The sequence below is a fragment of the Hemitrygon akajei genome, chromosome 29 (assembly GCF_048418815.1).
Source record: "Hemitrygon akajei chromosome 29, sHemAka1.3, whole genome shotgun sequence".
Classification (NCBI taxonomy): domain Eukaryota; kingdom Metazoa; phylum Chordata; class Chondrichthyes; order Myliobatiformes; family Dasyatidae; genus Hemitrygon; species Hemitrygon akajei.
This window is the reverse complement of record NC_133152.1, coordinates 14,551,548-14,568,675: the sequence shown is the minus strand read 5'-3', so window position 1 is coordinate 14,568,675 and position 17,128 is coordinate 14,551,548. Positions and strand designations below refer to the sequence as shown.

The 17,128-nt window shown below is 39.9% G+C and overlaps 1 protein-coding gene across 1 annotated transcript in view; it reads left to right on the top strand.

Moving 5' to 3' along the window:
• Positions 1-17,128, top strand: part of sh2d5 (SH2 domain containing 5) — a 68,228-nt gene that overhangs the window by 42,274 nt on the left and 8,826 nt on the right. Inside the window, exon 7 of the mRNA XM_073031695.1 lies at positions 5,313-5,466. Within this exon, the coding sequence (XP_072887796.1) occupies positions 5,313-5,466 (154 nt within the window). The remainder of the gene's footprint in view (positions 1-5,312; positions 5,467-17,128) is intronic.

Here is a 17,128-nt window from a genome sequence, read left to right as displayed (position 1 = left end):
TTAAATGGATGTGTTTAAACTGTCATTGGACACTTGATGGTTTGTGGTGCAGCAAATCATTTTTAAAACTGAATTTCTGATGTGTAGTACCGCTTTTGAATATACCAGTATCTCCAGCCTATCCATATAAATTATATGAACAGAGGAAGATTAAAGAGATCTGGTAGGGGTATTTAAAATCATTATTACATATGCAGATGACTTTCATTTCATGGGCTTCAATTTTAATCTAAGCCTATAATGTACCATTTTAACAGGTACCATTTGCACAAAGGGCGGGACGGTAGTGTAGTGGCTAGCACAATGTTTTACAGTACCAGTGACCCAGGTTCAATTCCTGCTGCTGCCTCTAAGGAGTTTGTATGTTCTCCCCAAGACCACATAGATTTCCTCCAGGTGCTCCAGTTTCCTCCCACAATCCAAAGACATATCGGTTAGTAAGTTAATTGGTCATTGTAAAATAAGCTAAGGTTAAATCAGGTTGGTGAACAGCATGACTCATAGGGCCTGTTCCGTATTATATCTCAATATTTTTTAAATGTATATTTATCATAATAACTTCATTTCTCTCTTGATTCTTTGTTCTTCCAACAAACATTCCTATCAAATTAGTCAGGCATGATTCAGTATTAACAAGTTCATGCTGGGTTTCTCTACACAATCCCTATATGACTAAGTAACCACATTTCTATCCCTGATTGTTGTTTCTTGAGCTTTCCTCATCTCCACAAATGTTCTACAGTTACTGGATTTATCCCTAACTCTCATTTTGAACAAGGGTATAATATTTGCAGTTCTCCAGTTTTAAAGTACCACTTGGTGAATTTAAAGATGTGTGGAAAATTTAGGGCAGGACCTCACAAATTTAATCCCCTCTTCTAGAAGGATGCATTCTATCTGGGCCAATTTGACTTTTTTAATAACTTCTCTTTACTAATTTTCAGCCTATCCAGAACCTCAGAAACATTTTTCTTTGCTGAAAATCCAGCAGCATCTTCTTCCTTGATAAAGATTAATGTAGAGTACTTACTTTGTACCTCTGCCTCTATGCCTAGGTTTCTTCTCTAGCCTTAGATCAATTTTACCTATTGCCTAACAAGGAGGTGGAGCAGTAGCATAGCCGGCATTATGCTATTACAGCACAAGCAAATCAGGTTCAATTCCACCACAGTCTGTAAGGAATTTGTACACTCTCCTGTGACTACCAGGGTTTCCTCCTGATGCTCTGGTTACCTCCCACATTCCAAAGCCATATGGGTTAGAAGGTCACATGGGTGTATTTGAGGAGCATGGGCTCATTGGGCTGGAAGAGCCTGTCACCATGCTGTATCTCTAAATAAAATAAATAAAAACAATCCTTCCCCTGTTTATTAATTTTCTTGAATATTTCTGGATTATCTTTCATGTTTGCTCTAAGTCTTTTATTTTACTGTTCAGTCTTTTCTTGTGCTCTCTTTGCCTCTATTTCCTTTTCCCTTCCTGTCTGAACTTTGTATGCTCAGCCTGGTTTCCATTGTTAGCATACATAAACTATTTTTACGTATCATAACAGAGTGTTTAAGAAGGCATAATGCATACTCGCCTTTATTAGTTGAGAAGTTGAGTTCAGAAGTCAGGAATTAATGTTGCAGCTTTATAAAACTCTAGTTAGGCTACATCTGGAGTTTTTCATACAGTTCTGGTCATCCCATTATGGGCAGGATGTCAAAGCTTTGGAGATGATGCAGAAGTTTACCAGGATGTTGCCTAGATTAGAGGGCATGTGATTTAAGGAGAGGCTGGACAAACTTGGATTGCTTTCTCTGGAGTGGCGAAAGCTGAGGGAAGATCTGATGGAGGTTTATAAGGTTATGCAAAGCATAGATACAGCAGACACACAGTGTCTTTCTCCAAGGTTGAAATGTCTAATAGCAGAGGACATGCATTTAAGGTGAGAGGGGGTCATTTCAAAGGAGATGTGAGGGGCAAGTTTTTTTACATTGAGAGTGGTGAGTGCCTAGAATGCAGAGCCCAGGGTGGTGTTTGAGGTGGAAGCATTAGAAACTTTTAAGAGATGTTTAGATAGGCACAGGAATCTGAGGAAAAAGGAAGGATATGGACATTGTGTGGGCAGAGGAGATTAGTTAGTCATTTGATTATTAATTTAATTGGTTCGGGACCGATGGGTTGAAGGACCTGTTCTTGTCCTATGACCTATGTTGTAATTTTTAAAATTTATGATATTTCAGCTGCTCCAAACGAGCAAATTTATTGCCTTCTGAATAAAGTGTTTGTTAAAGATTAACACTGTTCATTTCCTGATTTTCCATGTGTGAGAATTTTTCAATGTATTTGGCTGATAACATAACAATGTCATTACGTAACATTTTCCAAATTACATGACCGTCGCTCTAACCAGAAATCCCCCGCTGCTGAGACCAGAAAACAAAAGTGAGGAGGGAGAAAGCTGTGCTACCTCCATGGGTAGTGTTTGGAATTAGAATTAGAGTTTTTATTTCTTACCTCCATCTCACAACATGAGGGAGTAAAACTCTTTTATGTTGTGTCTCTGTTACTATGTACAAGCAATAAGAAAGGGAATTGTGGGAGGACACCGATGGTATACATCATTGTTTCATATACATGTATATGGGAATATGAGAAAATAGGAGCAGGAGTTGGCCACCTTGCCCCTGAGATCTGCTCACCGTCATATCATGGTAATCTTCCCCATGTCTCAACAACTTTTCTAGATTACTTACTCATAATGCTAAATTTCCCTATCTTTTCCTCACTGTTTGTTGGCGATCCAGTTTCTGCAATATCTTCCTACTGGCTGGGGCTCCAGTTACTGTACTCCCATTCCATTTCCTGCGCTCCATTCCTCCTGGCCTGGTCTGTGGTTCCCATGCTCACTTCCCAATTGCCAAAGGCACTGGTTCTGGCACTTGCTTGTCATTCCCTGTGGCTACAGTTTCCCTGCACCCTCCTGACTCAATGATTTTCCTGGGTAGTTTATTATAATACTGTGTGACATAGAAAAGTAATAAAAATGTGTCAGGGTATTAATAGGCTAGAAACCCCATCAGACTTGCACCACCAAAGTCCCATGCATTCATGATTATTGATGCTTTATCTTAACTATGAGTACCAAAACTGTGCACAGAATTCCATATGTGACCTCCATAATACCCTATATAATTGTAACAACTCTAATTTATTTCTAAACTCCAAACAAATTACATTTCGGCCAATGTGCCATTTCCCTTCATAACTATATGCTGCAACAATCAGGTAACCCTTTGTGATTTGTGTACAGAACACTAGATCCTTCTGCACTTCACTTATTTGTAATCTCTCTCCATGAACATAAAAGTCTGCTTCTGACCAACATGATTAACTCACACTTTCTCACATTAAACTTGGCTTGCCACGTTTTCACGCAGTCACTCAACCTGTCTTTATCCTGTTATGACTACTCTTCTTCTTTCAAGGTCAGCAGTATACACTATTGCCTCTGGTGGTGGTAGAACTTTAGGGACATGTAAGAGACTCTTGGATGGGCACATGGTTGAAAAAAAATGGAGGGTTTTGGGCTATGTCAGAGGGAATGGTTAGATTAATCTTGGAGTAGGTTAAATGGTTGGCATAACTTTGTGGGTCAATAACATCGTGTATTCTTCTACGTTCTTTACCTACCACAAAATTAGGCCTGTATATTAAAGAGGTTAGATTCTCTGCCAAATAATAGTTATTCAACATCTGTAATACTCATATGTACACACAAAAGTAATACTGATTTTAATAATGCCTGTAGAAGTGCCAGGAGATTGTTGCTCAAGAGGGTTATTATTAGTAATCACATCCAAGTAGCTTGATAGATAGATAGATAGATAGATAGATACTTTATTCATCCCCATGGGGAAATTCAACTTTTTTCCAATGTCCCATACACTTGTTGTAGCAAAACTAATTACATACAATACTTAACTCAGTAAAAAATATGATATGCATCTAAATCACTATCTCAAAAAGCATTAATAATAGCTTTAAAAAGTTCTTAAGTCCTGGCGGTAGAATTGTAAAGCCTAATGGCATTGGGGAGTATTGACCTCTTCATCCTGTCTGAGGAGCATTGCATCGATAGTAACCTGTCGCTGAAACTGCTTCTCTGTCTCAGGATGGTGCTATGTAGAGGATGTTCAGAGTTATCCATCATTGACCGTAGCCTACTCAGCGCCCTTCGCTCAGCTACCGATGTTAAACTCTCCAGTACTTTGCCCACGACAGAGCCCGCCTTCCTTACCAGCTTATTAAGACGTGAAGCGTCCCTCTTCTTAATGCTTCCTCCCCAACACGCCACCACAAAGAAGAGGGCGCTCTCCACAACTGACCTATAGAACATCTTCAGCATCTCACTACAGACATTGAATGACGCCAACCTTCTTAGGAAGTACATTCGACTCTGTGCCTTCCTGCACAAGGCATCTGTGTTGGCAGTCCAGTCTAGCTTCTCGTCTAACTGTACTCCCAGATACTTGTAGGTCTTAACCTGCTCCACACATTCTCCATTAATGATCACTGGCTCCATATGAGGCCTAGATCTCCTAAAGTCCACTACCATCTCCTTGGTCTTGGTGATATTGAGACGCAGGTAGTTTGAGTTGCACCATATCACAAAGTCCTGTATCAGTTTCCTATACTCCTCCTCCTGTCCATTCCTGACACACCCCACTATGGCCGTGTCATCAGCGAACTTCTGCACATGGCAGGACTCTGAGTTATATTGGAAGTCTGATGTGTACAGGGTGAACAGGACCGGAGAGAGTACGGTTCCCTGCGGCGCCCCTGTGCTGCTGACCACCTACAGTCTCCCAACTGCACATACTGAGGTCTATCTGTCAAGTAGTCCACTATCCAATCCACCATGTGAGAGTCTACTCCCATCTCCGTTAGTTTGTGCCTTAAGATCTTGGGCTGGATGGTGTTAAAGGCACTAGAGAAGTCAAGGAATGTAATCCTCACAGCACAACTGACCCCCTCTAGGTGAGAGAGTGATTTGTGCAGCAAGTACGTGATAGCATCCTCCACTCCCACCTTCTCCTTATACGCAAACTGAAGAGGATCCTGGGCGTGCCTGGTTTGTGGCCTCAGATTCTGTATTATCAGCTTGAACAGGTTAAAATAATTACTGTAAAATATTATTCATTTCTGCATATTCATTTTTTCTGTAATTTAATGTTATTATCAAAATTTGGAGGAATGGAAGGTGAAATTATCCCTTAACAAATGAAAGCTCAACTAAACTCATGTCTACTTCCTTTTCCCTTTAGGCCCAAACAAAAGAATTGGATCCACTGGAAGAATGTCCATACTCTTCATTAACACTGGTACGAAAGAAAGCTATACGTAACAAAGGAATCAGGTCAGGAGCTTACAGGAGCTCTACCTTCAAGAGACAATTTCAGCAAGCACTTGCAGATGGCTGTAAGTCATTGTTAGCAAGGTTATTGAAAAGTTAAAACTGGGAGCATCCAGAAGGATTTTCATTATTTAACTTGCATTTGTTAATGTATATTTAAGGAATGCATAATTTTAAGCTACATAGAGAGCTTAGGTGGTATTCATTCCCTCAAATAAAAATATAGAGGAGAGTTATTCATTTAATTATTTCTGAATATCTTTATTATTATCTCATAATGGTTCCTCATCATATCTTAGGTGTAGGTGAGAAAGCCTATTCCAGCTACCTTAGCACATTCAATGGACTCTTTGTCATAGATGTTCATGCGAAGAAGAAAACTTCCCATTGTTACTTTAAAATCATACTTTAAATTAACTTTAACTTACAGTGCCTATAAAAAATATTCACCCCCTTGGAAGTTTTCATGTTTTATGGTTTTACGACAGTGAATCACAGTGGATTTATTTTGACTTTCTTGACACTGATCAAGACTCTTGTATCAAAGTGAAAACAGATTTCTACAAAATTATCTAAATTAGTTACAAATATAAAACACAAAATAATTGATTGCATAAGTATTCACCCCCTTTAATACAGCACACCAAATCATCACTGGTGCAGCCAATTAATTTTAGAAATCACATAATTAATTAAATGGAGATCACCGTGTGCAGTCAAGGTGTTTCAATTGATTGTAGTAAAGATACACCTGTATCTGGAAGGTCTAACTGCTGGTAAGTCAGTATCCTGGCAAAAACTACACCATGAAGATAAAAGAGCACTCCGAGCAACTCCATGAAAAGGTTGTTGAAAAGGAGATGGATACTAGAAAATTTACAAGTCACTGAATACCCGTGTAGTACAGTTCAGTCAGTCATCAAGAAATGGAAAGAATATGGCACAGCTATAAATCTGACTAGAGCAGGCCGTCCTCAAAACCTGAGTGACTGTGCAAGAAGGGGACTAGTAAGGGAGGCCTGCGACAATTCTGGAGGAGTTACAAGCTACTGAAGTGGAGGTGAGTCTTTGGAGGATTCTGCAAGGACAACATTGTGAGATAGATGGAGTATACTACAGGCATCTTTCCCTCATATCAGCAGTAGATAAAACTAGTGGACATAAGTATTGTGTAGGGAGAATTGATTCAGAAGGGATATGAGTAGACCTTCTTCATCCAGAAAGAGATAAGTATCTGGAATGCATTGCCTGAGAGAATGGTTGAGGCCAGATCACTGAAAGCATTTAAGAAGTGTTTAGATGAACATTTGAATTATTTAAGTATAGACAACTATGAACAAATGTTGTATTTTTAATGGGGTTAATACTGAAGTGCTCTGGTTAGCATGAACAAGTTGGGCTGAAAGATCTGTTTCCGTGAAATACATTTTCATGATTCTCCAGTATTTGGGGTGTTTGCTGTAAGTAGATTGTCTTAAGAGAGAAGAGATCACTGTTGCCCATTAGCCTTGTATTGCCTGCACTTCAGAACAAAGCCTTGTGTTGTCATGTAAATGACAATCTGTCCAATTGAGCTAAATGAATGTAATTAGGGTCTATACACTCTACGTGTTGGACTGGGAAAGGATGCTGACTTTAGTTTCCTCCAGTAGATTTGGAGGCTTTTAAAGTCATAGTCATAGAAAAGTACAACACAGAAGCAGATCCTTCAGCCCATCTAGACCATGCTGAGCCATTTAAACTGCCTACTCTCAGCAACGTGCACTGGGACCGTAGCTGACAATACCCCTACCATCCATGTACCTATCCAATCTTCTGTTTAACGTTGAAATCGAACATGCATGCACCACTTGTGCCAGCAGCTTATTCCACACTCTCATGACCCTCTGAGTGAAGAAGTTTCCCCTCATGTTCCCCTTAAGCTTTTCACCTTTCACCCTTAACCCAAGATCTCTGGTTGCAGTCCCACCCAAACTCAGTGGAAAAAGTCTGTTTGCATTTACCCTATCTATACCCCTCCTGATTTTTGTATACCTCTATCAAATCTCCTCTCAATCTTCCAGAGACAACACTGACCATCTGTCTAGTCCTAGAGAAGCACACTTGAGGGCAATTGATTGCTATTGTCCAGCTATTACCCCTACATCACCTCCATTATGGAAACATGGTTATTCTACCATATTAACTGAACTGCAGCATACAGATGGCACATGTGATTGAAGGCCACATGTATATACTTCATCATTTACTTGTTCCCTTAAGCATATGTGAAAATGAAGCATTCACAAAATCTAAGTGTTCTAACAATAAAGACTCTCTATAATCGCTGTAGAATGCCTCCTTCCAACGATGAACAATTACATGTATATAGGTAATTATTTAAAATACAAGCAGGCATAAAAAGTTAAACCGCAAAGAAAATAATAATTATAGTCTAGTCCAACAGTCCCCCGTTTGATTTTAAATCACATCTGAAAATTCAGATGCAAATAAACTTGTGGTAACTACGTTATGTATAAAATAATTTTTAAAAACTACCCAAATTATGGAAATGTCAAAGATTATTCACAGGATTATGTCATTGCTGGATAGATTATTAGGCATGCTTACATGAATTTAAAGTACTCTGTTAAGGATCACCTTTATACAGGTAAAAAATAAATAAATTTTGATAAAGCATATCAGGAGAAATATTGTAACTCAGAATATTGAGTAACACCAGTTTCCTAGACTTAAATGAATCCAATGAAAGTAAGCCCATTCTTCAGACTGATGTATTTTAGATGCCTCTTTATGAATATGATCAGCCAAATTTGTTATGTCTTCTGACACGTCAGCCATGTAAGTACAACACAGCTTGCCTATAACAGCAAGCTCCCCCTTTAACTGCTAAGATCTAATGCCATACTGTTTTGAAGAACTATCTGACACAACGAGACTATTTTTATTGTTACTTTTCCCAAGGTATCAGTGGTGTAATTGCTTCCCCTTTCTAAGGCTGCAGCAACATTTAAAATTTCTCTTATACTCCTTGCAACACCATAAAATGGGAATAAAACTGGTGCAAAATGAGCTCCTCCTGAAATGTCGCATTTACTTCCAGACTTGGGACGTAAAATTAGCAAAAATGTAACGACAATTAATTTTAGAATAAGCTTCATGATGCCCAGTAGCTGTCGACACTGAAGTCTTCTGGCTGCTTAGTGATTTTCTCATTGTAGCCCAGCAGTTTAGACACTGAGTCAGAGGTTACTAGCAAATTAACCACCGTGTTTGTTGTCCTCGTCAGTACCATTTTAGCTCACTTGCAGTGGCTGTCGTATATCCACTTACTTTAATCTGCTACTTTCACCGTCGAATTAGTAATTAACAGCACTTGATAAGGACCTTCCCACTGAGCTCCCAGTGGTTTCTTATGTGATATCTTAGTCAGGACCCACTTGCCAGGAACCGGGGTGTGTCCTCCTTCTGTTGGATCACTCCAAGCAGCAGGAACCTGTTGAGCAGCAGACTGGACAACTTGGGCTAATTTCGCACAATAGTTCTGAAACTGTTAGCCATATGTGTATACCAACCTCTCAGAATATAAAAAGCTCCCAGCAGTGACATAGGATGCCCTGTTACTATCTCAAATGGACTTAATTTAATCTTTTTGTTTGGAGTTGCTCTGATGCTACATAAGAGCATAGGAAGGACCATGGGCCATGGTAAGCCTTTTTCATGATACTTAGTCATTGTCTGATGATTTGTTCAACTTGTCCTAATGAACTCTGGGTGAAATCGACAATGAAAAGACCATTGAATGTTCATCAGTTGACATGATTCCTGACAAACACTCCCAGTGAAATGTGTTCCTTGCTCAGAGTCACTGTGCCATGACGATCCCCATCTAGGAATATACTCCTTGATCAGATTTGTTGTTGCATGTGTGGCAGTGGCTTTTCTTGCAGGAATGGCTTCCAACTATTATGAAAACTTGGCCACGATTACCAGAATGTCTGAGTATCCTTGACATTTTGGCCAAGTAATGTAGTCCACTTGTAAGTGTAAAAATGGACCAGATGGGGCAGGAGTACTTAATTGTGACTGCTTTTCAGCTGTTCAATGATTCATTTACTGACATGTCATGCATCTTACAAATATTTGTCAAGCTTGTGCTTTGGACTTTGGATTCCACCACGATCTTTTCCACTCCAGTGTGTCCTAGACAGCGAATCAGCTGTGCCAGATAAGGAAGCAACATAGTGGAGCTAATAGTCTGTGGCTAGTGCCATATCTCCATGCTTTGTCACTGTTTAACCTCCCACCATTCTCCATTCAGAACCACTTTTCTTGGTTAGACCATTGAGCTTGCATCTCTCGAATTACTTAGACTATAAGACCATAAAATATAGGAGCAGAATTAGGCCATTTGGCCAGTTGAGTCTGCTCCACCATTTCATCATGGATGATCTGTTTACCTCTCAGTCCTAATCTCCTGCCTTCTCCCCCGTATCCATTCATGCCCTGACCAACCAAGAGTCTATCAGCCTTTGCCTTAAATATACCCAATGACTTGGCCTCCACAGCCCCCCATAGCAATGGATTCCACAGATTCACTACTCTCTTGCTAAAAAAAAATTCCTCCTTATCTGTTCTAAATGGACATCCCTCTATTCAGAGGCTGTCTCCTCTAGTCCTAGATGCCCACACCATGGGAAACATCCACTCCACATCCACTCTATCGAGGCCTATCAACATTCAATAGGTTTCAATGAGATCCCTCCTGAATTCCAGTTGGTAGAGGCCCAGGACCATCAAATGCTCCTATATGACAACCATTTCAATCCCAGAATCATTTTCATGAGCCTCTTCTGAACTCTCTCCAATGTCAGCACATCCTTCCTTAGATAAGGGGCCCAGAATTGCTCACAATACTTCAAGTGAGACCTCACTAGTGCTTTATTAAATCCTCAACATTACATCCTTGCTTTTATATTCTAGTCCTAGAATCTTGTATGTTAATTTTTGATAAGAGTCTAACTTAGTTTCCATTATTTTAGTTGTCGGGTTCACTGCACAAGTTCACAGTACTTCTTTTAATTCTTTGATTACTTTTACTCCTCATGCTGCCTTTTTCACAATTTCAATTGCAAATATATTTCCATGGCTTTCAATGTAGCCATTTTTAAGTGACTTTTACATTTTTAATACAATAATTTCTGACAGTTATTTTATGACCTTTATTTGGGGTTCCTATAGGCGTAAGAAACACGCTTTGCCTCCATATGGTTCTAAAATCATAAATAACTCCAAAAGCATATTGAAAATTAGTGTAGATATTAGCTGATCTCCCTATTACCACCTTACAGATTTCAAATAAAAGTCCTGCCTGTTGGAGCCATGTTTCCTGATGCCAGCATTTCAGTTTCAGGAACAGTGGCCCAACCAGCCCTTTGAATTCCTCTCTCAGCCATTGAGGAGCCATCGGTGTACAGATTTACACCTTTAACAGAGTAATAACCAAAAGGATGCTGTCGGTCTCCATATTCTTGAATTAAGTCTGCCATCATGTGTTTCTCATTGGCACACAGGGTAAATGATTTATCTCTTTCAGGGATTCCTAATGCAGGTGCAGTGTTGCCTTTAAAGTTTAAAATGCTTTGTTATTTTTTCATTAAGAGTCACAGGTCATCTGAGCACTTACTGCCCTTCAGCAAATTGTTGAGTGGTTGGGCATTTCAGCATATGAATCATTCCATACACTGTTGTAGTTACACAAATCCAGAAATAATTGGAGTTGTTGAACTGCTTTAGGCAGCTTGGCTGACGTAAAGGTTTTTGCATGATTCTTAGTGATTTCCTGCTTATCTTGGGAATTTACTGGCTCAAGTAAATTACTTCTTCTTATTGTAATTGAGCCTCATCTAAATTTGCTTTCTGACCTTTGGATGATATATAATTGAGCAAATAAAGCACATCATGTAGCTTTGGATGTAATCAGAACATCTTTCACATTTTGTATGATTGTCGAATCAATGTCTGGTATGTCCTCAGATGTTGTCTTAAAGTCATATGATAGACGGTGATACTGTTATGCCTCATCCATTGGTATTCTTGACCTTCAAATGTAAAGCCCAAACATGGTTGACATTCAGGTGCCAATAGTATGGACATTGATTTCTCTAACTTCCGTTAATGCCCCTCCTCCCTATCTTACCCCATCCCTTATTTATTTATTTATTTATTTATTATTCTCTCTTCCCTCCCCCCCCCCCTTTCTCTCTGTCCCTCTCACAATCACTCCTTGCCTGCTCTCCATCTCCCTCTGGTGCTCCCCTCCCCCTTTCTTTCTCCCTAGGCCTCCCGTCTCATGATCCTCCCCTTTCTCCAGCTGTGTATCCCTTTTGACAATTAACTTTACAGCTCTTAGCTTCATCCCTCCCCCTCCTGTCTTCTCCTATCATTTCAGATCTCCCCTCCCCCTCCCACTTTCAAATCTCTTACTATCTCTTCTTTCAGTTAGTCCTGATGAAGGGTCTCAGCCTGAAACATCGATTGTACTTCTTCCCATAGATGCTGCCTGGCCTGCTGTGTTCCACCAGCATTTTGTGTGTGTTATAGTATGAACTAGAATCTATTTGCCATACAATAACTGTAAGCCACTTGTGTGATGGCTTTAGGGCATTAAAATAGTTGATGGATCTGCTACTAGAGAGGTTAGCTTGTCAATACATAGATTAGCAACTGTCTGTTTCCTTTCATTCGTTCCATCTTCAGTCCTGCATGTGATCACTCCATCGATCTTTATTGGAGCAAGCTGTGATATGGCTGTCAGTCTTGTTTCATCACTGTCATTCTCAGATGCGTCACTAGAGGCCGCTGTAGAGTTCAGGCCATGCCCATCCTGTAATTCTTTAGAGGTCAGATGGTGGTGCTATCTCAGAGGATTGTGCAATATAGCGGGTGTTTCCCAAGAAGAGGTGTCACTGGCAGGACCACTCACTGGACTGGTAGGATTGCCCACTTGAGGTCCCTGCTCAGCTTTTTCATGTTGCTACAGTTTGCTTCTTAGATCCATACAATACACCTTGATTCGATTACACTCATGTTGTTTTCTCTCGTTCAGTTAATAGAGAAGTTTGTTCTTTAGACTTTTTATTGTCTCTGTCATACTGATTTTGTAGTTTATCATGTGTTTCACATTTCTTTCCCAATTGTTTAGTCAACTTCTTTACTTGCTTATGCAACTTTTATCACTTGCTCATACATTCAATCAAACTGACCATGTGTTCATATCTTTAACATACATTTTCTAAATTTTTCCTTTCCCTCTGGCATTCTCTGGATCTTATCCAATGCCTTCTTTATAAACTTAACACATTTTTCATCCAGACTTTTTCATTAATCTTGTTAAACTGAGATGTTTTCTTCAGGTAAGAGCTCAGTTTCTCAACTTCGGTCTTTGTCTTAATAGTATCTCATGCTAGCACTTAATTTGTACATACTTTTTATTACTTTGACCGTGATCCGAAGTATCAATAGATTGCAACCAAAGTTTCAATAGATTGTAACCAACAGATTTTTTTCAAAAAGTAACGTAGTTTCCTCATAGCTACACTTCCACCAGATGATGTATTGAAGCAGCACCAGTTTTTTTTCCAGATGATTTGGAATTAGAGTAAGCTCTTAGCTCTTTTTTAACTTAGCGCAAAAAATTCCACTTTGGCGTTTTTCCAAGTACTTAAATCTTTGCAACCATCCTTCCTGACTACATCAAATTGTTGGATTCTGATATTTTTGATGCAAGGTTCTTTCAGAAGTCAAGAAAAAGGCATAAAACTTATTGCTTCATGATAATTTTTTTAAGCATTAAGAGAACAAAGTTCCGCTTGGTGGCACAATGATATCAGCGCTGGACTCCGGAGCGAAGGTTTCCGAGTTTGAATCCAAGTCGGTTTGAGTGTCGAGCTAGCAACTCGGCCTCGTTAAAACAAGAATTGCTTGCTACGGAAACACCGTCATGATGGTACTCTGATAACTCCACTGCCGAGTTAAAGGCTGTTCTTCTTCTTCTTAAGAGAACAAAGGAATTGGAAATAGAGAGTAGTAAGAAATTAGAGAGTAGCTGGTAGGGAAAGGAAAAGAAGAAGAAAAGATGGTGGTCCAATATGCTCTGCCCTTTTTATACTATGCAGTAGATAAGAGTTCAAATCTGTAGATAAGAGTTGACCAATCAGATAGACCCTATTTAAATAATACAATACCAAAGAAGCTTCTAGAAAGAGAAAGAACTGTAATTCTAGGGTTCACACTGAACAATTATATGGATATAGGTAATTATATAAATACAAACAGGAGAATAGAATTAAACTGCAAAGGAAATAATTATACTGTCTAATCCAACATAATGACAAGTGCTTGAAAAATATGGACCACTTATTATTTCTTGATTTCTCAGGGCTAATATGCAGTGAAGCAGCCATTGATGAAGAAATTCAACATTATTTTAATATGCTTGCATAGCTTTTGACTGTATGAGGGAAAAAAGGGTGCAGCTCAAATCTCAAACCTGACACAAAGATCACAGTCTATTGAACAATATGATCCCTGTATTTTATTTATTACCGAAGTTTGAACTTAGCACAAGCACCTCAAGTCACTGGAAAGTCAATGCCAATGCTGACTCCCCAAAATGGTTCATATAGATAAAGGAACCCAATATCAGCATTCTGTTCCAGGCCAATATCCTCATAATCGAGGTCTTGTTTACACTCAGATGACTCCATTGAGCATACCCAGTACTAGATTGTGAAACAAAACCTTCAAATTCTCTGTAACATAGATTCTGCAGATGCTGGAAATCCAGAGCATCACATACAAAATGATGGAGGAACTCAGAAGGTCAGGCAGCATTTATGGAAATGAACAAATAGTCAATAGATCAGGCTGGTATCCTTCATCAGAACTGGGAACGAAGTTGGGAGATGCTAGAATAAGACGGTGGAGGAAGGGGATGGATTACAAGCTAGAAGGTGATTGGTGATACTAGGTAGGTGATGGAGGGGAGATGAAGTAAGAAGCTGGGAGGTGGTAGTTGGAAAAGGATAAGGGCTGGAGAAGAATCTGATAGGAGAGGAGAGTGGACCATGGGATGAAAGGAAGCAAGGTGGGCACCAGTGAGAGGTGACAGGCAGTTGAGGAGAAGATGTAAGAGTGAGCCAGAGTGGGGAATTGAAGAAGAGGGAAAGGGGAGGTGGAAAATTACCAAAATTTGGAGAAATCGATGTTCATGCCATCAGGTTGGAGACTACCTAGACGGAATATAAGTTCTTACTCCTCTAACCTGCCTCATCATGGCAGAAGAGGATTCCCCTCTCTGGCCCCCAAATGCCTTTATTCCTTTTACCGAATTTTAAATTGACAAGATGCATTACTGTCTTGACTGGAACCTGTGTTGGAATCACAACTATATATACACCACAATTGCAGCAAGTTTTGTAAACAAAGCGATTGCCTGCAAGATGTGAGGAACTCCTTTCTCTAGGATGTTAAAGTGTGTCTTTGAATGTCTTTGAATATTTTCTTCATTTCATATTCTTTTATGTCCTGTACATGTATTAACAGGATTTGGGAGGCCATGGAGTCCCTGCCATAGCATTTCATCAGAATATTTTGGCAGTACATGCAAAACATTGAAGTCCTTTTTTCACTGTAGATATTAAGCATTTCTGACATTGTGCTTACTTTAGTTCAAATGGAATAATACTACTTTATAAATAAATTCAAGAGATTTAGCTTGAGCAATATTATCTAATGTGTTTATATGCATTTCAGTGAATAAAGTGTCTATTTAATCTTCAGTGCCTCCAATTATAGAGAAATAATGCTTTTCAGTTTTGCAGCAAGCCACTATATTCTAAACATAGAAACGTGTTTAGGTTTTTGGTTATTGAGTATATAAATCTAACAGAGCAACACACATAAAACACTGGAGGAATTCAGCAGGTCAGACCTGGTCAGCAGGTGCGAATGGGTAACTATGATGTTGTTGGGATAACGGAGACATGGCTGCAGGGAGATCAGACCTGGGAAATGAATGTACAAGGGTATATGTGCTATCGTAGGGACAGAAATGTGGGCAGAGGGGGTGGGGTGGCCCTGTTGGTGAGGAATGAGATTCAGTCCTTTGCAAGGGGGGACATAGGGTCAGGAGAAGTAGAGTCTGTGTGGATAGAACTGAGGAACAGTAAGGGCAAAATGACCCTAATGGGTGTTGTCAACAGGCCACCAAACAGTAGCATGGATATTGGGTGCAAGTTGAATAGGGAGTTAACATTGGCATGTGGCAAAGGTAATGTCGCAGTAATTATGGGGGATTTCAACTTGCAGGTGAACTGGGAGAATCAGGTTGGTGCTGGACCACAGGATAGGGAGTTTGTAGAGTGCTTACAGGATGCATTCTTGGAACAGCTTGTACGAGAGCCGACCAGGGACAAGACTATTCTGGATTTAGTGTTATGTAATGAACAGGATTTGATAAGCGATCTTGCAGTAAAGGAGCCATTAGGAGGTAGTGATCATAATATGATAAGTTTTTATCTGCAATTTGAGAAGGATAAGGGCAGCTCGGAGGTGTCAGTGTTGCAGTGGAACAGGGAAAACTATGGAGCCATGAGGGAGGAGCTGGCCAAAGTTGACTGGACGGATAGCCTAGCAGAAAAGATAGTGGAACAGCAATGGCAGGTATTCTTGGGAATAATGCACAAGGTGCAAAATCAGTTCATCCCCCAGAGAAGGAAGGATTCAAAGGGGGGAAAGGGGCCACAATGGTTGACAAAGGAAGTCAGAGATTGCATAACATTAAAAAAAAGCAAGTATGACAGAGCTAAGGTGAGTGGGAGGACAGATGATTGGGAAGTTTTTAAGGAACAACAGAACTTAACTAAAAAGACAATACGGGGAGAAAAAATGAGGTATGAACGCAAGCTAGCCAGGAATATAAAGGAAGATAGCAAAAGCTTTTTTTATGTATGTGAAGAGAAAGAAGATAGTTAAGAACAATGTTGGGCCCTTGAAGAATGAATCGGGTGAAATTGTTATGGGAAACAGAGAAATGGCAGAAGAATTTAATGAGTACTTTAGATCTGTTTTCACTAAAGAAGACACAAGCAATCTCCCAGATGTATGGATGGGCCAAGGACATAGGGTAACAGAGGAAATGAAACAGATTGACATTAGGAAGGTAACGGTGATGAGAAGACTGATGGGACTGAAGGCTGACAAATCCCCAGGTCCAGATGGTCTGCACCCTAGGGTACTAAAGGAGGTGGCCCTGGAAATTGCGGATGCATTGGTAATCATTTTCCAATGTTCCTTAGATTCAGGATCAGTTTCTGAGGATTGGAGAATGGCTAATGTTATCCACTTTTTAAGAAAGGAGGGAGGGAGAAAACAGAGAACTATCGACCTGTCAGCCTGACATCAGTGGTGGGGAAGATGCTAGAGTCCATTATTAAGGATGAAATAGTGGCATATCTAGATAGCAGTGATAGGATTGGGCCGAGCCAGCATGGATTTACCAAGGGTAAATCATGCTTGACTAATCTGTTGGGAGTTTTTCGAGGATGTAACCAGGAAGTTAGACAAGGGAGATCCAGTGGATGTAGTGTACCTCGATTTTCAGAAGGCATTTGATAAGGTCCCACATAGGAGATTGGTGGGTAAAATCAGAGCTCAGGGCATTGG